Genomic DNA, 20,616 nt, shown 5'->3' with positions numbered 1-20,616 from the left:
ATTCCCGGTCATGCCAACTGATGTTGTGTCCTTGGGCAAGGCACTTCACCCTACTTGCCTCGGGGGAATGTCCCTGTACTTACTGTAAGTCGCTCTGGATAAGAGCGTCTGCTAAATGACTAAATGTAAATGTATATATTTTATTTTATATTTAAATTGTTTTATTCTTGGATTGTTTAGTTCTTCGGAATAGTTAAACTTCTGTACCTTTTACTTAATTGGGTGTGCGTTGCCTTCGGCAAGGGCACAACCTTTGTTCTCTCACATATATATTTATTATTATTATTGTTTATTTTTGCGCCCCTAAAACTCAGTCAATATTTGGCCTACATAGACAAACTAGGTGTCTAGTAGAGACTAGTTTCGTCTTGGTAGCGATTGAGTTGCTTCTATTGGGATTTACGTTCCGTTGCACGGTTTAAGTAGAAATTAAGTTTTTGTGGCGAAAGGGGAAGCTAACGGTGGCTAACTTGCTAGCCACAGTCAATGACGCTACTTACGTCACTAACGTCACGAAAACTCGCGTGACTACCTCTAGCAGAACATTAGTTTAGCAGCTCGTTAACTTCTGGGAGATAGCTAAGCTAACTGCTTTACTGCAAGGCAGCTGCAGAAACGCCCCAAGCAAAGAGGCCTATTTACAAATTTTACTTTGTGATATGACACACAATTTTGATGTGTAATGTACAATATAAGCTGATATTATTAAGGAAGTACATCTACTTTCGGAAACAGTAGTCTTCTATTTCACGGAAGTATTAGCATCATGACTTTAGCCTCTGTTGCCCGGGCAACACATACTACAGTGGTCTATGATGCATCTGTTTTCAATCGTTAAAATAAACATTCCTCACAAATACATTTTCGTTGTAGGATTTATTATGACATTAGATTACAAGTAAACGATTTGTGGGTGAAATTATCATTACCTGTGGTTTCAAACCAGTGTAGCTCACTGCAACGCTGTAGCCTAGGCGAGACACTACAAAAACATCTACACAGCTGTTTAGGAAGTCAAACGGCGACAGAACATGTTCGGCACTCCCCTTACTTAAATCAAAAGTCTATCTAACTACTAACCTGAACTTCATTGCCACAGCCTAAACTTTGTCAATCTGTTCATGAAAATAATTAATTTCAGCCTAAACCGTACAACGGAACGTTAAATCCAATTCAACCAACGCAATCGCTACCAAGACGAACACAGCAGTAGTCTAGTACTGTACCGTAGTAGTACAATTTACCGGGGCAGCTTCTCCACACAGGGCTATATCGCATTTTGCATTGTTACTGACAATGATCGCTACCAGTGAGCTTTTTACGAATGAGTGATTTTCCACTAAATAAATGTCAAGCTTATTTACGTTTTGGGGGGCATATTTTCAGTTAGCAGATGGTACTGTTTGAATCGCGATTCCACCTTCTACTGCCGGTAACGTTGTAGAATAATCTTCAAAGGGGGTTCTTTATTAATGAATGAATGCAATGAGTAGGCTCAATGCCTGAAAATATCACGATAAGGGAAAAACTTAAAAGGACGTTTAAGTCATAGAGATTAGGTCAATTTTTACAACGGTCTGCCAAATGTATTCGTTTTGATTCAACGATGAGGCTCGTATTTTCAGTTGTAAATGAGCAGCAAAAAAAAAATGCTTTTAAATCTATGTAATCTTTATAAATAATAAGTATGCATTTTTATATAAATTATACAGAAATATCAGTTGTAAAAATTTAATTCAAAAACAGACCCCTGTGCAACCGACGCAAGCAAGCACACCCTACAATATCCCCAGAAATTGTACCCTCTCTAGTTTAAGATTCATATATGTTTACTGATTGCACCTCCCTGCCACTTTAAATTCCGTGTTTTTATAAGATACATGGCGAATAAACCGAATTCTGATTCTGATAGCGAAAACACCTAGACTGTAGGCATGTGAAGTAGTTTAGCTTGCTAACGCAAGAGCATAGGTAGAATGTGTGATGATTTAGCCTAGTTTATTGGCAATGGGGATAATGTTATTTCATGTTCCTGACTGTTTCATTCAAATAAATAACCCATGTTGTGATCTATTTTTCAGCAAGATAGCTAGAGCTAACTGAAGCTGAGTTGAATCACGATAGTTTGCTGTAGTGCTAACGTTACCCACCTAAGTCGATCCTGTTTGCTTCGACAACAGAAGTGGAAACAACTAACGTAATAATTTCAAATGATATCTAGTCAATATGTTGAAAACAGTGTTGTGTAGACACAATAGATTTATTTGTACGTTTTTATTTCAAGTCTCCACCTTCCTTGTTTCAGTGAGTGCTGTTGGCCGTGTTGCGTCTTTGCTCCACAGCTTCACTCGTTGTAAACCAACCAATCAGCGCGCAGCTCATCTACCGTAATTTTCGGACTATAAGCCGTGCCTTTTTTCCCATTTTTCGACCCTGCGGCTTGTATAACGGTGTGGCTAATCTATGGATTTTTACAGCTAACAGCCACTAAGATATCAGTACATTTTCGCTTTAAAAAAATATAAATATTTAAAGATGTGCACACTTTTTCAAGATAAAAAAAAAATAGCCAAAGTTTAGTGGTTAAATGATTGTGACGCTATTAACTATTTTTGCTGGGGAACCCTTAGCATTCCCTCAAGGACCACTGGTTGAAAACCACTGCTGTAGATCACTGCCGGTATGTGCGCTGGGAGCGCACCGTTTAAGTTTGAAAGTTGAAAAGTTTGTGTGTCTGAAACGCTATGTGATACAGTACAGTTTACACAGCACAGTATATGTTCTGTAGCTACTATTGCACTAAATGGTAACACTCAGTGTGCGAAATACCCGTCAATATTCGGGGGGGTCCCCATCTCTCGATTGTTGCGCAATACCGATCTAAATTGGCTCAATATGCAGTAGGCAGGGACGGACTGGGAGTAAAAATAGGCCTTGGACTTTGATCCAGACCGGCCCACCAGAACTGGCCCCGTATACGCCACCAAAGTGCCCTGCTAATGCATGCACATTCTGGGTTTGATGTGATGCTAGTAGGGAGTTCTACAGTTAATGCGAGCGCGCATGGCGCTCAGGCAAAACATTTTGGCTGATTTGAGTTTTTTTTTTTGCTTTATGTAAAATAAACATGCCGCTACCAATGGTCCGCTACTGGCAGTAGGTATAACATTACAGTAACTATTTTATGGATGCAAGCCAAGACAATCAGTCTATAGCCTATATGACAACACACACACGACGCACACACTTAACCATTTTTGATAATCCGATATGCTATTATTTTAGTATTCTACTATTATTCTATACGGTAGGCTAGTATTCGTAAAGCAACACTGACATAAGAGGTTGCATTGGCAATTTTTTTGGGATGCACGTTGTTTTATAACAAGGAGGCGAAGTTGTGCATTACAATGCAGACATGATAATGATTGGCACCAATCTGGCGCACTTACAAGAGCAATTAACTGAATAAATGCCAGGTATAGCCTATCGGAGACAGTTGCAGTCTTTCCCTGCTTCGTTGACCAACCAGCCGGCAAGTCACTTGTGCTAGCAGCAGTAACAGCTAACGTTACCTCAGCACCTGCTGCGTCTTCGGAGCACTCGGCCTTGTTTCTTCTGGGGAATCACTGGGTGGGAGATGATCCTCTGTTCTGGTAGTGAGTGGGCCCACTGTGCTAGCTGCAACAGCATTGTCATTCGGTGCCTCTTCATCTCTGAGTGCCACCTTTTTGGATGTGAACCCAAAGTGTGTGAATGATACACTCTGGTTAGCTTTCGCTTGCTAGCCATTAGGGCTGGGCGGTATGACGGTATATACCATGCGACGGTAGAAATGTGTAGACCGGGAGAGATTTGGCTATACCGTTTCAACCGCGGTATACTTTTATACTATATTTTTGTATTACACATGTCAATTAAATGTCTGGTTGTTGTATTGTGTATATAAGCCATCGTATATATCGCATTCTTGCGATATTTAGAATTGTAGTTTAACTTCTATTTGATTTGCTATTTTCGTTTGACCTTGAAGCACACTTGCGTTGGTCTGACGGAACGGAGTGTATTTTGTCTAAGCGGACCACATTCATGCCGATGCTAATTAATTATATATTTAATGACCCATTCTGCAGGTAACCAATTCGATTTGTTGTTCAAGTTTTATGTCTCGTGCTGTAAAATTATTGTTGTAAAATTACACTGGCGTTGCTAGCATTCTTGATCTAGGATGACTAGTGAAGGCTAACTACTTACTAACTGAGAGTGAGGTCATGCCGGGAAATATCAAACTGAGGCTTTAACATATCTACCGAGCTTTAACGAGGTTGATACTCTGAAACCGAAGTTAGATATGGATAGTAAAACTCAGACTTAATAGCTTTCACTCATTTTGAAATTTTCGTCGGAGGGCATTACGGATCCGTATTGAGCTGATGGCATGACTGCACATCAGCCAATCGGAATGCTCATACTCGTAACTTTTTGGAGTCTTTTGTTTTTAACTCAAGTGTTGTCTCATGTGAGGCGGTTGTTTTTGTTTGTAATAAATAATCGAGTGTGATGATGAAGTATTGTATGGTTATTTTGTACCATTTCTTAATTGAATTGACAGAACAATTACTATACCGTGATATATACCGTAACCGTGATATAAAATGACTCGTACCGTGATAGAAGATTTTGGCCATATCGCCCACCCCTACTAGCCATTGACTTCTCAACGTTTCTGTTTGGCGCACAGGACTGGCTGGCTCCGCTTGGCCAAAAAAATGGTGAATATATATATATTTTTTTTTTCTGAATACTGAACATGGTGAGCTTTATTATTTATTTATAAAAAATAAAAAAATTGAGACCGCCTTCAAATTTAGCTTTTGAGGCTTTCAGGGGGGCTCATGGGTTAATCGGGGGGTCGAGCCCCCCCGGCCCCCCCGTATTTCGCACACTGGTAACACTTGAATACGTTATGCAAATATGCAACTTGTTTGTTGAAATGTTAATAAATGGGAGCTTCCTCAAGCAGCCATATCTTTCCCAACAATCCCCTCTGTGCACGAATCCTTACATATGGTAATTAAACATTAAAACACCTGCGGCTTATAGTCCAGTGCGGCTTATATATGTACACATCATTCAATTTAGCTGCTGCGCCTTATATTCAGGTGCGCCATATAGTCCGAAAATTACGGTATATATTCATGAGCATACCTTAAAAGGAGAAAACCTAGCGTATTTCACTGGATGTATCAGGGGGCATAGAACAGCACCCGGGCCATTTTGAGCCCAACCAATGTTACATACCCTATTCGGAGACCTTAAGGAACAGTGTGAAATACTTCAAAAACCTAGTCAATCACCCCTTTAAAGACATTTTCTACAGAAATTGTAGATTTTATTTAAGACAAATAAAGTAACTCAAAAAATATAATATAGCTGCAAGCAGCAATGAGGTGGCCAAACCGGTAAAGCAGGTAAAATGAACAAAAAAACATTTTAGACATTCTCAGAACAGGGTTCTGAGTAAATGCAGCTTTTAATCCATCAAAGATTTGCTGAGATACGACCCAACTTTTCCTGTTTGCCAGCTTTGCTGCAGATTTTGATTGGCTGTACCGATCAAACCGTTTCGAAAATCTAAAATAATTTTGATAGTTTGTGTGAGGATTGCCATGACTATATACAGCTAGACTACAGGTAGCTAGCGACTGCGTTGTACCTAAGGATGAGTATTGATAAGATTTTAACAATTCTGATTCCATCAATTCCTGCTTATCGATTCAATTCTCTTATTGATTCTCTTATTGATTCTTATTGGGCAAGGGGGGGGAAAAAGAGCACAAACGGGTAAATTTACATAAATTTTCTTTAATATAATTTTCTATAATGCTACACACCATATACAGTATGTATACATACACATTTACATTTTGTTGTTGCTCTTCTTCTACACTTCTATTTGACCTTGGCTGAAAATGGAAGATTCTATAGCTAAGCGATGTCAGTTATAGCTACGCTAGCTTAGCTATAGAATCTTCAATTTTCAGCCAAGTCAAATCATATAATATGACAGTGTCGCTCAGTTTAGCTAATATTGGGTTAACACGACAACGCGAACGTTTGCTGATAACACACGCCCTCCGATAATTAACGTGAAGTGATCAATAATGGGAGACGAATGTCGGAGCAAAAATGTATGCTTCAAACGACGGGACAGAAAATAACTTGATCGATTACACACAATAAAGGCAAATTGCTTCACACAGTGACAAGTGGTTGTGATCACTTTTGAGGACTTAAGCTCACCTTTATGAAGCGCAAAAGTTAGCTGCGCTGCTGCGTGCATTGAACACATGACATTCCAGTGACTTCATTCCATGCTGTGTGTTCAAATGCTTTTTCATATTTGTGGCATTTCCTCCGTTCAACGAAATAGACTTTTTACACGTGTTACAAGTGGCGTTGTTGTCATTTTGTTGTGTGAAATACAACCAAACTTTAGAACGCTTCTGCCTATTTGCCATGTTTGCTGCAGTCTGAATAAACTATAAAAGTTTGCGCATGCGCAACGGCACAGAGAACCGTTAGCAGAATCGTTAGAATTTGGCTGATGATTCCAAAGAATCGGTTCACTGGGAACCGGTTCTAAACAAGAACCGGTTCTAAACAAGAACCGGTTCTCGATACCCATCCATAGTTGTACCTGGCTTCCTTTGGAGTGGCTTACAGTCTCGCTAAACAAAAAACCAGTGACATGGCAGGCTCGTTGGCTTTGGCTGGATTTGAACTTCTTACGTTGCCCTTGCCAGGACACCAATTTTTCCTAGTGAGCTATTCTCAGTGCTGCAAATTACTGTGTTCAGTTACTGTGTAAAAATATAAGCAGTTTTTCAACTAGCAAGTGGTTGTCAGATTTGGCCCAAGTTTAACCCGTTAAGGAGTAGCGTCACACGTGATCGTTCGAAAGCGGGCCCCACAGAGTACCGTCACACGTGTGATTCTGAACATTCCAACCGACTATTTTCCGATAGACAAAAACTATATGACAAACGCTATAGTATGGCTTCAAAATGTACAATTAGGAGGCTAACAAGTAACACTAGCAGGTAGTAGCATTGCTACAAGTATTATGCTAGGTTGCTAGGTAACGGAAGCTAACTAAAACTAGCTAGCTTCCGTTTTGGAAAAGTAACTCACTCTGGTGGAAGCGTCGGTAATATTTAGAACTCACTCCTTAAAAGGTTAAACAGCTGTAATTCAGTCCTATTTTGACATGTCAATGTGATTGTGGTCTGAAGATAATCTGTGCCAAATTTGGTGAATATTGGAACATTTTGTTGGAGGAATAGGGATAAAACTTTTTATAAAACGTAAAATGGCGGCCGCATCAATTCATCTGGTATCACAAGTTAACATGTGTCAGACAAGGGATCGCCCCCTAGCGGTTAGATGACACAACCGTTTGTGGTCCTCTTTGGAACAGGGTCCCGAGCACCTGTACCAAGTTTGATGTCAATTCAGCAAATATTTCCTGAGATATGATCTCACTTCCTGTTTTGGCGGCTTCATCGCCGACTTCGATCAGCTTTACCGGAAAAACAGTTTTGAAAATCAAAAACCATGTGAAAACGTTTGTGAGGCTTGATCTGAAGATAATTGGTGCCAGATTTTTGCTTATTGCAGCGCCACCTAGAGTTGAAATGGCATGACCTATTGGACCTCTTTAGAACAGGGTCCCTAGTCCTTATACCAAATTTGGTGTCAATGCAGTAAAGAGGTGCTGAGATATGACCTCACTTCTTTTATGGTGGCTTGGTTGACGAATATGATTGGCTGTTCCAGTCAAAAGGTTTAGAAAATCAAAAAAACGTGATGTCTTTTGTGAGGCTCGGTCTGAAGAGGATCTGTGCCAAATTCGGTGAAGATTGGACAACTTTATAGGAGGGGTAGCGAAAAAACTTTATATTCATTCGAAATGGCGGCCACATCAATTTGGTTGGTATCACAAGTTAACGTGTCAGACACGGGATCTACTAAGATATCACGAGACAAAGGAATCACTTAAATAAGACAAACAAATCAACAGTTATTGTTCAACACACAATCCTGCCTATTGTAGTGCCCCCTAGAGGTCAAATGTCACTACCTGTCTCAGACCTCTTCATAAGAGGGTCCTGAGTCCATACACCAAGTTTGGAGTCAATGCATCAAAGATTGACTAAGATATGACCTCACTTCCCTTTTTCCAGATCAGTTGCTCAATTTGATTGGCTGCAAACTAACAAACGATTTCCAAAATCAAAAATCCATACAATAACTTTTGTGGGGCTTGGTCTGAAGTTGATCTGTGCCAAATTTGGTGAAGATTGGACAAACTTTATAGGAGACTTAGCAAAAAAACGTTATATTCAAAATGGCGGCCACATCAATTTGATTGGCTGTAACTAACAAACGATTTCGAAAATCAAAAATCCATACGATAACTTTTGTGAGGCTTGGTCTGAAGATCATCTGTGGCAATTTTGAAGAAGATTCGAAAAAAATTGTAGGAGGAGATATGAAAAAAGGCTTTTCCTTAACATTCAACATCCAACGCACGTTGGACTCGTCTTGATCCAGGGAATACAACGATACCTCATTTTCGAAAATGAGACGTGGTTCAAAAGTAAAGTGTGTAAACACACCTTCAACTTTGACCCATTGGTGGCGCTAGAGGGTTTGAAATGGAGACATGAAACTTGGTGAAATTGATGAGGGGACTGGCCCCAAAGAGTGTGCCAAATTTCACAACTTCTGACAATACGGTTCTAGGGGCTGCCATAGACTCCCATGGCAGAAGAAGATGTATAACTAGAGAGGGTACAATTTCTGGGGAAATTGTAGGGTGTGCTTGCTTGCGTCGGTTGCACAGGGGTCCGTTTTTTAATGACATTTTTACAGCTGATATTTCTGTATTTTATATAAAAATGCATACTTATTATTTATAAAGATTACATAGATTTAAAAGCATCTTTTTTTTGCTGCTCATTTACAACTCAAAATACGAGTTAAGTGTAGAATGAAATATGATGTCTTCTCATTTCCCCTGCAAGAGGCAGCCTCATAGCTGAATCAAAACGAATAAATTTGGCAGACCGGTGTAAAAATTGACCTAATCTCTATGATTTAAACGTCCTTTTAAGTTTTCCCTTCTCGTGATATTTTCAGGCATTTAGCCTACTCATTGCATTCATTCATTAATAAAGAACCCCCTTTTGAAGATTATTCTACGACGTTACCGGCAGTAGAAGATGGAATTGCGATTCAAACAGTACCATCTGCTAACTGAAAATATGCCCCCAAAAACGTAAATAAGCTTGACATTTATTCAGTGGAAAATCGCTCATTCATAAAAAGCTCACTGGTAGCGACCATTGTCAGTAACAACGCAAAATGCGATATAGCCCTGTGTGGAGAAGCTGCCCCGGTAAATTCTACTACAGTACAGTACTAGACTACTGCTGTGTTCGTCTTGGTAGCGATTGCGTTGGTTGAATTCGATTGAACGTTCCGTTGTACGGTTTAGGCTGAAATTAATTATTTTCATGAACAGATTGACAACGTTTAGGCTGTGGCAATGAAGTTCAGGTTAGTAGTCAGATAGTTTCACCTATTGAAAGACTTTTGATTTCAGTAAGGGGAGTGCCGAACATTTTCTGTCGCCGTTTGACTTCCTAAACAGCTGTGTAGATGTTTTTGTACTGTAGTGTGCCTCGCCTAGGCTACAGCGTTGCTGTGAGCAACACTGGTTTGAAACCACAGTTAATGATAATTTCACCAACAAATCGTTTACTTGTAATGTAATGTCATAATAAATCCTACAACGAAAATGTATTTGTGAGGAATGTTTATTTTATTGAAAACAGATGCATCATAGACCACTGTAGTATGTGTTGCCCGGGCAACAGAGGCTAATGTCATGCTAATGCTTCAGTGAAATAGTAGACTACCGTTTCCGAAAGTAGATGTGGGCCTACTTCCTTAATAATATCATCTAATATTGTACATTACATTTCATAATTGTCACATCACAAAGTAAAATGAGTAAATAGTTATCACCCTGGCCTCTTTGCTTGTGGCGTTTCTGCAGCTGCCTTGCAGTAAAGTAGTGATGGGTCGTTCGCGAACGATCCGGCTCTAAGAGCCGGCTCTTGAAGGTGAACGTCGGGAGCTGGCTCGCATATCTGAAGAGCCGACTCTATTTTCAATAGATTCATAAAGCCTATAAAAACGAAATGATTATGAAATAATGAATTTTAATTGTATTTAAAATAATTGACTAATTCAAAGAACAACAAAAAAATACTTGTAGGCTTAAAGGCGCACACGATCATCCTCACATTCTGCTCCTGTCAATCCTGCATGAGGGAGGGCCGAGCCAACTCACACAGTCAGAGAGTAGTCAAAACTCGGAGGAGAGCCATGACAAATCAATGCATTTTTAAGATATGTGGTTACGGTTGAGTATGTTTTAATTTCATAATTTAATTCAAATTGTTTTCACACCCTTCATAGTCAAATTCATAGTTAAAACATGTATTTTTTAAAGAGCCGTTCGGGAGCCAAAAGAGCCGGCTCTTTTTGGTGAGCTGAGCCATACGAGCCGGCTCACGAAAAAGAGCCGGAATGCCCATCACTACAGTAAAGCTATAGCCTAGCTATCCCCCAAGTTAACAGATGCGAAACGAATGTTCTGCACGCGTGTTTTTGTGACGTTAGTGACGTTGGTAACGTCAGTGACTGTGGATAGCAAATTAGCCACCGTTAGCTTCACTTTTCGCCACAAAACTTAACTTGAGCCTAAACCATGCAACGGAACGTAAATCAAAATACAAGCAACTCAATCGCTACCAAGACGAATCTTTTGACACCTAGGTTGTCTATGTAGGCCAAATATTGACGAAGATTTAGGGGGGCAAAAAGAAATTAAAATAAGAATAATAATATATATGTGAGAGAACAAAGGTTGGGCCCTTGCCGAAGGCAAAGCACACCCAATTAATGGGCATTAGAGCAAAACAAACATTTAGTTTCCTTAAAATGTACATGATATGAAAGTATATTTACTAGGGGTGGGGGGAAAAATCGATGCACATTTGAATCACGATTCAGTCTCCTAGCAATTCATAAATGTAAAATTTCGTCTTTTTTTTGTATGTATTTTTTTAATTAAACCGCAAAAAATCATGAACCCATTTTTAATTGATTCATGACCCCAAGAATCGATTTGAACCGAATCGTGAGGTACCAAAAGATTCCCACCCCTAATATTTACTAGTCTTGCTTTTTAAATGTTTTATGCCAAATATTCATCATACAGTATTTTCATTCCTTCTAGCCTGTGTTTAAAAACACAAAAAAATCAAAATTTTAAGATTTTTTTAATCAAAACCTACAGTGGGTCTCTGGTAAGTCAATCACAATAAAAAGCAACATCAAAAGCTTGACTTTATTTCACTGAGAAGCAAAGTATGAAGTGCTCTTCTGTATTTTCACAAACAACATAGCAGTATATCAATTGCACCATATGCCCCTTGCAAGGGCTCTTTAATACAGTATGTTTTACTCAGTAATAAAAATTAAAACAAAGTGCCTAAATGCATTTACAGTTTGATGTTATTAAGTTTTTGTAAAATAAACTGCACTGAAAGTTCTAAACATTTACATATTTGATACAAATATGAAATAGAAAACGCAAATATAAAGTGTATTATTGGATATACACAAAAAACATAACTATTTACTATAATTAAAACATGAAAATATGGCTGAAGTGTAACAGTTCTGGGCGCAGCTCCCTTCAACCTCTACAAAATCTATTAGTTTTAACAATCCAAAGCTTGTTCCTCCAGATCAGTGTTCTACACATTTCCCAACAAAACCAGACGCTACAGGGGCAAGACTTCTGTTACTAAACAGCCTAATGAACTTGTCCATATCTAAGGGATTGGCTCTTTTTGACTCCACACTAAGCACCCCAAGACCACTGAGCCGTTCATTGTTGTAGGTGCAAGACTTATTCAAAAGTGCTGTATACGGTAGGGGTGGAACGGTACACTGAAGTCACGGTTCGGTTCATACTCGGTAAGAGTTCGGTACAACGGAAGGAAAAGCTAAACAAAACAGGTTCCTCTACGAGTGAATACGGCGCATTGAAGATGACATGTAAATTCCGATTGCGTCAGTAATGTTTTTGGCCCTATTTGTATGTGGATCTAATAGCTGGTTAAGCACTGTAGGGAGGAGAAGTTGAACAGTTTTTTTTTTTGTCTCGTTCCAGTGATTGGCACACCTGGGTGATGGCGTCGGACATTTGTAGTCATTTAGCACGCCAGATGCGTTATATGCGTTAGCATGTTAGATGTATTTCCACTCAAATGCCCCACAACCAGTGACGTGCGGTGATGTCATTAAGAGGCTAGGCACTTGAATGTGCGGGTCCTCTATCTCTCGTGGGTCGCCACCACTCGCCATGCTCGTCCTTAGTGTTGCTAGCTAGCCTATCTCTGACTCACGGCGACACCAATCAGAGCTTTAGAGCTACAGATTGGATGTTCCTAAAGAACACGAGTATCGAACAGTAGTTCCACATTGCATAAATTAATTTGCACGCAAGTTTTATTTATTTTTATACCGTGTATTCTCCGTATAATTTCATGCACGTACGGTTCGGTACGAATACATTTACATTTAGTCATTTAGCAGACGCTCTTATCCAGAGCGACTTACAGTAAGTACAGGGACATTCCCCCTGAGGCAAGTAGGGTGAAGTGCCTTGCCCAAGGACACAATGTCATTTGGCACAGCCGGGAATCGAACTGGCAACCTTATGATTACTGGCCCGATTCCCTCACCACTCAGCCACCTGACTCCACTACATGTACTGTTCCACCCCTAATAGGCAAGGGCGGAGCCAGACGTTGTGAAAATTAGGGGCTCAGCTCAAACCTATGTCCTAGTATCGGTTAGATGCGAGTGTAGATAGGTACCTCAACAAGTAATGCTTTGAGCACAAAAGGTTTTTTGTAGCTTTACGTAATATAAACATTACGTTAGAATCATTGTTATATTTGCGAAATGTATTTTACTATGAATATTATAATATTTAACTTGAATGTGTCTGTTTTGGAAACATGTGTGCCAAGAATTATGATACTAACTAGGGGTGGGAATCTGTTGGTACCTCACGATTCGAATCGATTCTTGGGGTCACGATTATTTTTTGTTTTTTGATTCAATATATGCTTACATTTGATTAAAGTTTGCTGTTTAGTGTTACTTGTTTCTATTTGACTGTGATAGGCAGTTAAGTTGAAGAAAAAAATCCCATGGCATCAAAACCTTGAAATGTATTGTTTTTCTTGCAGTTTAGTAAACTCATTGTTATAAAACAAATGCAATTGAATTTAGACTGACTGCAACCATTCAACATATGACAGTCTTCTGTTATTATAAGCAAAGCAGTCCTGAGACAAATAGAATAACTAGTTCATACAAAAATAACAATTAAACTTACAAGAATAAAAAAACATTTACAGAGATTTTTTTTTGAAAATCGATTTTTGAAATTTGTGAATCGATGTGAATCGCGAATCATATGTGAAATTAATTTTTTACCCCACCCCTAATACTAACCGTTCTCGGAAAAACCTGTTCGTCCTGTGCATTGATTCAGAGCGTGCACGGAGAGAGGGGGCAATACACAGACGGGTCCGTTGTAGTGAGAGAGAACGCGAGTGGGGCAAGAAGGGGCTGAGCGCATGAATACGCTGCACGCATGAAATGTTAATGTTAATCAGTTTTAAAAAATACGTTCATACATGTGTGTCGATTACATTTTTCATTGTGTCAGCCTGCCACAAATACATCAATGTATGGGAAACACTGAACTTTTGAGTACGAAATGTCTGCTGAGGGAACTCCCCAGTGGCACGCCGGGTAAAGCGCATACCATATGGGCTGAGGTCTTACCGTAAATATAATTCTTATAATTCTTGAAAAAAAGAACTGTCTGCTGATTTAAATAAAAGCCAGCGAGGAGGATGAAGCTGTTGTCGTTAATGAGGATATAAGATAGGGGGTAGAGATGCGGTTAATAGCATTCCTACCTTAAAATGTGAGATAACTTTGTTCTATGGTATGGTTTTGACTAATCCCGTTTTCTGTCTCTTCTGTTCCAGGTTTTGTCATTTAACATTTGATGAGGCTATATTGCTCTTTGATTAGTCCACCTTAGTGCCCTCATCATGGCCATGCGGAGAATTGTAGCTGCTGACCTCAAATTCCCACTGACTGTAGTGTGAACAGCCATGCCCTCCCTGTACCTCCTAATGAGGGACTCCCCTGTCCTTTTTTTCTGGACTCTGTGCTTACAAAGGTCTGCTGACTAGATACATATACCAGTTGTAAGATGACATGGACTTATCTACACTATGCCACTTTGGCAGGACAAAGGTGAAGACCATATTTTATTGAATAGGCAAAATAATTCCCAACGTGAATAAACTGAAACAGATGACCTAGTTCAAGGACAGAACATTTGATTGTGTAGTGCCCATTCCTCATTTTGAGGAGATTGCACCATGGCTGCTTATGCCCATATGTTTGTTTCGCCGGCGGGGCCAGGCGTGGAATAGCCGTGCCCATGATGCAGCGTAACGGTGGGTTGGGAGCCGGTGGTCAGCCGTGGGTTCTGCGCCGTGTGCGCCTCACCTGGCTTAGCTTTATGCTCTTCTTCATCCTGGTGTTCTTTCCACTCATCGCCCACTACTACCTAACCACCATTGATGAGGCGGGGGGCCCAGACAAGCGAATCTTTGGCCCGCGGCCTGGAGGTGAGCTGTGCGAGGCAAAGCATGTCCAAGACTTGTGCCGCATCCGTGAGTCAGTCAGTGAGGAGCTCTTGCAGCTGGAGGCCAAGCGCCAAGAGCTGAATGGTGAGATAGCTCGACTTAACTTGCGCATCGAAGCTTGTAAACGAAGTATCGACAGTGCTAAGCAGGACCTACTTCAGCTCAAGAATGTAATCAGCCAGACGGAGCACTCCTACAAGGAACTGATGGCTCAGAACCAACCTAAGCTCTCACTGCCTGTCAGACTGCTGCCTGACAAGGAGGACCCAGGGCTACCCCCTCCCAAGTCTGCCCGTGCATGCCGCCTGCGCTCCTGCTTTGACTATGCCCGCTGCCCTTTGACCTCAGGCTTCCCTGTGTATGTTTATAACACAGGGTCCTACCCCTGGGGTGAGCACCTGGACCCTTTGGTCAATCAGGCCTTTACAGCCTCAGTGAAAAGCAACATTTATGTGACTGATAACCCCAGCATCGCCTGCCTGTATGTGGTACTAGTGGGAGAGCTGCTAGAGTCCCCGTCTTCCCCCTTACCACCTCCCTCTGAGCTGGAGAAACAGCTTAAAGGTCTCCCATTCTGGCGGTCAGATGGGCACAACCACCTGCTAGTCCACTTGTCCAGGAAGTCCATGACTCAGAATTTCCTTTACAATGTGAGCACAGGGCGTGCAGCAGTGGCACAGTCCACCTTTCTGGAGCAGCAGTACCGTGAGGGCTTTGACCTAGTGGTCTCGCCATTAGTTCATGCCCTCTCCGAGCCCAACTTCCTCGAGGTGCCCCCACAAGTTCCCGTCAAGAGGAAGTATCTATTTTCCTTCCAGGGTGAGAGGGTGGAGTCTCTGCGCAGCAGCTTACAGGAGGGCCCACCCCAGACCTTTGAAGAGGAGATGGAGGGAGATCCGCCTGCAGACTACGACGATCGCATCATCGGAACCCTGAAAGCAGTACAAGACAGCAACTTAGACCAGGTTCTGGTGGAGTTCACCTGTAAGAGTCCTCAGGGTAGCCTGCCCACAGAATGGGCTTTGTGTGGCGAGAGGGAAGAGCGACTGGAGGTCCTCAAGCACTCTACCTTTGCACTGGTCATCTCCCCAGGTGAAGGTCAGTTGTTGGCCTCAGCAGGTTGTGGCATGAGGCTGTTTGAGGCCCTTGAGGTGGGTGCCATCCCTGTAGTGCTGGGGGACCACTCTAGACTGCCATACCATCAGCTTATCCGCTGGAGTGAGGCCACTGTAATGGTTCCCAAGCCCCGAATCACTGAGTTGCACTTTCTGCTACGTAGCCTATCAGACAACGATCTACTGGCCATGCGGCGGCAGGGACGCTTCTTGTGGGAGACCTACTTCTCCACCTCAGAAAATGTCCTCAGTACCATCCTGGCCAGCGTTAGGACCAGCATTCAAGTGCCCGCATCCCCCATTCGGGAAGAGCCTGCCCAGGAGATTCCCCACAAGGCTGGGAAGATGGCGGGCACCGACGCCAATCTGGCTGACAATGGAGACCTAGACCTGGGACCTGTAGAGACAGAGCCACCCTATTCTTCACCACGTTTTCTCCGCAATTTCACCTATACTGCTGCAGACACCTACCGGGCCTGGAACCGGGCTCCGGGCCCCTTTCACCTATTCCCCCATACCCCTCTTGACCCAGTACTGCCCTCTGAGGCCAAGTTCCTGGGTTCAGGCACAGGCTTTAGGCCCATTGGAGGGGGCACGGGCGGGTCAGGAAAGGAGTTTCAAGCTGCCCTGGGAGGGAATGTGCCGAGGGAGCAGTTTACAGTGGTCATGCTGACGTATGAGAGAGAGGAGGTCCTTATGAACTCTCTGGAGAGGCTCAATGGGCTGCCTTACCTTAACAAGGTGGTGGTGGTGTGGAACTCTCCTAAGCCCCCTTCGGAGGATCTGTTGTGGCCAGACATTGGCCTGCCCATTGTGGTGAGTACTGCTGCTGAGTACCTAAGACACCAGGTTATAGTTTATTACTGAATGGGAGAGAATGATATGTGAACCTGATTTAACGTCCCCACTCAATTCAGATGCTGTGACTTGTTATTTTCTGGCATTTCTGAGGCTGTTTGAATATGCACATTACATTAAACATATTGGATCTGCTTCTCTTGTTCTCTTTAAAGCTTACTTTGCAACTCTACTGAGCATTCACATCATCAGTTGTTATAAAATGAAATGGGAAAGATGTAGTTTGCAGGAAAGGTGTGCTTTTTATTTAGAACAAAAGTAGAATATCCAAGAATACAAAATCTCAATCCCCTATGAAAAGCTCAGTTTATGGGATTGTTGCAATAATGAATCAGGTCATTGCCTCACAGTTTAAAATCCAAAACACACATTTGTACAAGTAGGCATTATAAGTAATTTTTCATCTTGCCGAAACTTGCCATGTTTGATTTTTGGATAGCCTTTGATAATGGAGCAGTATTCAATTTGTCTGTGGTCCACTTATATTGGTGCCTCAAGTGCCCAAGTACTGCTTGTATAAATGTAAGAGCAGTTCACTAATTCTCATCTCCTCTCCCAGGTCGTCCACACAGAGAAGAACAGCCTTAACAACCGCTTCCTTCCCTGGGATGCTGTGGAAACGGAAGCTATCCTTTCTATCGATGATGATGCCCACCTCCGCCATGATGAGATCATGTTTGGCTTTAGGTCAGTATAAATATACTGGTAGCTCAGTGTTTCCCACAGAATATGATTATATTTGTGGCGGTAGGCAGGGGCGGAGCCAGACATTGTAAAAATTAGGGGCTCAGCCCAAAGCTATGTCCTAGTATCAGTTAGATGTGAGTGTAGATAGGGAATATACAAAACATTTTGCATTAATTTGAGCGCAAACGTTTTTTGAGCTTAACATAATATGAACATTACGTTGGACTCGTATTGTTATATTTGCCAAATGTATTTAACTATGAATATTATTATATTTAACTTGAATGTATCAGTTTTGGACACATTTGTGCAGAGAATTCTGATAGCCTACTAACGGTTCGTAAACTCCGGATTGATTCTCCGGCCGAGGGCAAAAGCTGTTCATTCCACGCATTGATTCAGAGCGTGCACGGGGCTGAGTGCATCAATGCGCTGCGCGCAGCTCTACAATTAAGTTAAATCAAGCCAAGTTAAACAGTAAAAAAAAAAAGTGGCAGTTAATTTTTTGGGGTGGCGGGTTGCCACAAAAAGATTTATGTATGGGAAATACTGTAGCTGTGTCAGGCTTGATCAGAATTTGTGTTTTAATAGTATCACTTGGCATGTTCACCCGTCCTGACAGAACCATATACATTATGCTATGTAGAAGTGATGTGAAACTGTCCAGTAACTTTTTGTGCTATGAAATTGGGACACTATGTATGAATAGTGCTGTCATTTCTGAACAACTAATTTCTTACAACCCATTCACACACTCAAGATTTGGGTGAATGGGGTAATTTGTTGTGAATTATCCTCAAACTCTCCCAGGATTATCTTGACAATGTTTCCACACCTTCAATATCTCCTTCCGAAAATGTATGTAGCTGTTTTGAGCATTTAGGCTCTTAAAGCCTCTGTAGGATCCATAGAGTTATATTACTAGAGGCAGCTACTTTTGTCTTCTAAGATGGCGTCCCCATTCATTTCTATGAAAAGTGCTCAGTCAGAGCCTGTTTAAGGAGAGCCTTGCCACTCCCTATTAAGCCCCATTGTACTGAATTTGGCTGCAATTCCACAAGAGTTCCACTGGGGATGATCGCGAGCGAGTGCATGTTGAATGGGAGTCTATGGAGCTAAACGGCTAAATTTGTCTCTTTCGCCTGATTGTCGTTGAGAAATCTCCAATTTGATTGTAGTTTTTGAATGTTCAACATGGATTATAGGTCGAAAGTTGAATGAACGAGTACTTATGTCCTTTTGATTTCTTACAGGGTGAGTCGTTGTTGCCCATAACACGCTAGCATTCTGCTAATGAATGCTGATTGGTTACATTTACATTTACATTTACATTTATTCATTTAGCAGACGCTTTTATCCAAAGCGACTTCCAAGAGAGAGCTTTACAAAGTGCATAGGTCACTGATCATAACAACAAGATAGCCAAAAAAACATCGCGAGTAGCCAAAACATGAAGCACACATTGTGAACAACCAAAGTAAGTGCCAAAGGGAAGAACCATAAGAGCATGTAGTTAAACAAGTTACAATTAAACAACATGAACCGCTATAAGTGCAAGTGTACCTGTGGAAAAAAGCAAGCAACAGTAATAAAAACAATATATCACAGCGAGAATTTTTTTTAAAAACAGTTACCACTAACCACAAGAGCAACAAGTCTCTGAGCAAGAGTCATTGTGATCCTTGAGGAAACTAACATCGGGTCAAGCGAACCATTCCTAAGTACCGTTGTACTCCCGGAACAAGTGCGTCTTGAGCCTTTTCTTGAAGGTGGAGAGACAGTCGGTATCTCTGATGGAGGTGGGGAGCTGATTCCACCACTGGGGGACCAGACAGGAGAAGAGCTTGTGTTGGGACCGGGCGGTCTTGAGCGGTGGGACCACCAGGCGGTTGTCTGAAGAAGACCGTAGGTGACTGGTGGGGGTGTAAGGCTGCAGGAGAGACTTGATGTAGACGGTTGCAGTCCCGTTCACTGCTCGGAGGGTCAATACCAGGGTCTTGAATCTGATACGGGCCATGATAGGTAGCCAGTGGAGAGAGATGAGGAGCGGGGTAACATGGGAGCGTCTGGGTAGATTGTAGACCAGGCGGGCCGCTGCGTTCTGAATCCTCTGAAGAGGGCGGGTTGCACATGCTGGGAGACCAGCGAGCAGCGAGTTGCAATAGTCCAACTTGGAGAGGACAAGTGCTTGGACTAGCAGCTGGGTGGAGTGCTCAGACAAGTATCTCCTGATCTTCCGGATGTTGTAGAGGGTGAATCTACACGACCGGGAGACCGCAGCAATGTGGGCCGTGAGGGAGAGCTCGTCATCCATGGTAACCCCAAGGTTCCTGGCAGAGGATGAAGGGGTCACCGTCGCAGATCCCAGGGTGATTGAGAGATCGTGGAAGATGGAGGGTTTAGCCGGGATGATGAGAAGTTCTGTTTTGGCGAGGTTCAGCTGGAGGTGGTGCTCGGTCATCCAGGCGGAGATATCTGTGAGGCAGGCCTCAATCCTAGCTGAGATCCCCGGATCGGTCGGGGGGAACGACAGGTACAGCTGCGTGTCGTCAGCGTAGCAGTGGTAGGAGAAGCCATGGGAGGTGATGATTGGTCCAAGTGAGGTGGTGTACAGAGAGAAGAGGAGGGGTCCAAGGACGGAGCCCTGTGGGACACCAGTGGAGAGCTGGCGAGGTCCTGACAGTTTGCCTCCCCAGGAAACCTGGTAGGATCTTCCCGACAGGTAGGATGAGATCCACTGGAGTGCAGTGCCAGTGATGCCCATCTCAGAAAGTCTGGCGAGCAGGATCTGGTGGTTAACCGTATCAAACGCTGCAGAAAGGTCCAGTAGAATGATGACGGATGACCTGGAAGCCGCTCTGGCAGACTGGAGGGCAGTGGTGACTGAAAGGAGGGCAGTCTCTGTGGAGTGGCCAGTCTTGAAGAGAACCGACTGCTAATGTCGGCGACTTTTTTCTCAAAGAAGGAGGAGAAGTCGTCTGCTGTCAGGGTGGAGGGAGGGGGTGGGTGGGGGAGGTGGGTTAAGAAGGGTGGAGAAGGTAGAAAAAAGTTTGTGGGGGTTTGAAGCA

At 42.4% G+C, this 20,616-nt stretch overlaps 2 protein-coding genes across 3 annotated transcripts in view; one reads left to right on the top strand and one right to left on the bottom strand.

Annotated features, from left to right (window-relative positions):
• Positions 1-20,616, top strand: part of extl3 (exostosin-like glycosyltransferase 3) — a 58,317-nt gene that overhangs the window by 14,140 nt on the left and 23,561 nt on the right. The window contains exons 1-3 of one of the 2 annotated variants that reach the window (XM_067241347.1): positions 4,637-4,772; positions 14,217-16,819; positions 17,421-17,548. In XM_067241347.1, coding sequence (XP_067097448.1) covers positions 14,681-16,819; positions 17,421-17,548 — 2,267 coding nt within the window. In that variant the 5' untranslated portion in view covers positions 4,637-4,772; positions 14,217-14,680. Of the gene's footprint in view, positions 1-4,636; positions 4,773-14,216; positions 16,820-17,420; positions 17,549-20,616 lie in introns of those variants that run through there. The other variant, XM_067241346.1, reaches the window with a different exon arrangement.
• LOC136947334 (uncharacterized) lies at positions 19,278-20,366 on the bottom strand (the record flags this gene model as incomplete). The annotated part of the gene is made up of 2 exons (XM_067241351.1): positions 19,278-20,047; positions 20,243-20,366. Coding segments are annotated over 2 exons (894 nt in total), but the record flags the coding sequence as incomplete, so codon positions are not given.

The sequence above is a fragment of the Osmerus mordax genome, chromosome 8, assembly GCF_038355195.1.
Source record: "Osmerus mordax isolate fOsmMor3 chromosome 8, fOsmMor3.pri, whole genome shotgun sequence".
NCBI classification, from domain to species: Eukaryota; Metazoa; Chordata; class Actinopteri; order Osmeriformes; family Osmeridae; genus Osmerus; species Osmerus mordax.
Note: the sequence above shows the minus strand (reverse complement) of the source record. Positions and strands in the feature narration are given on the sequence as shown.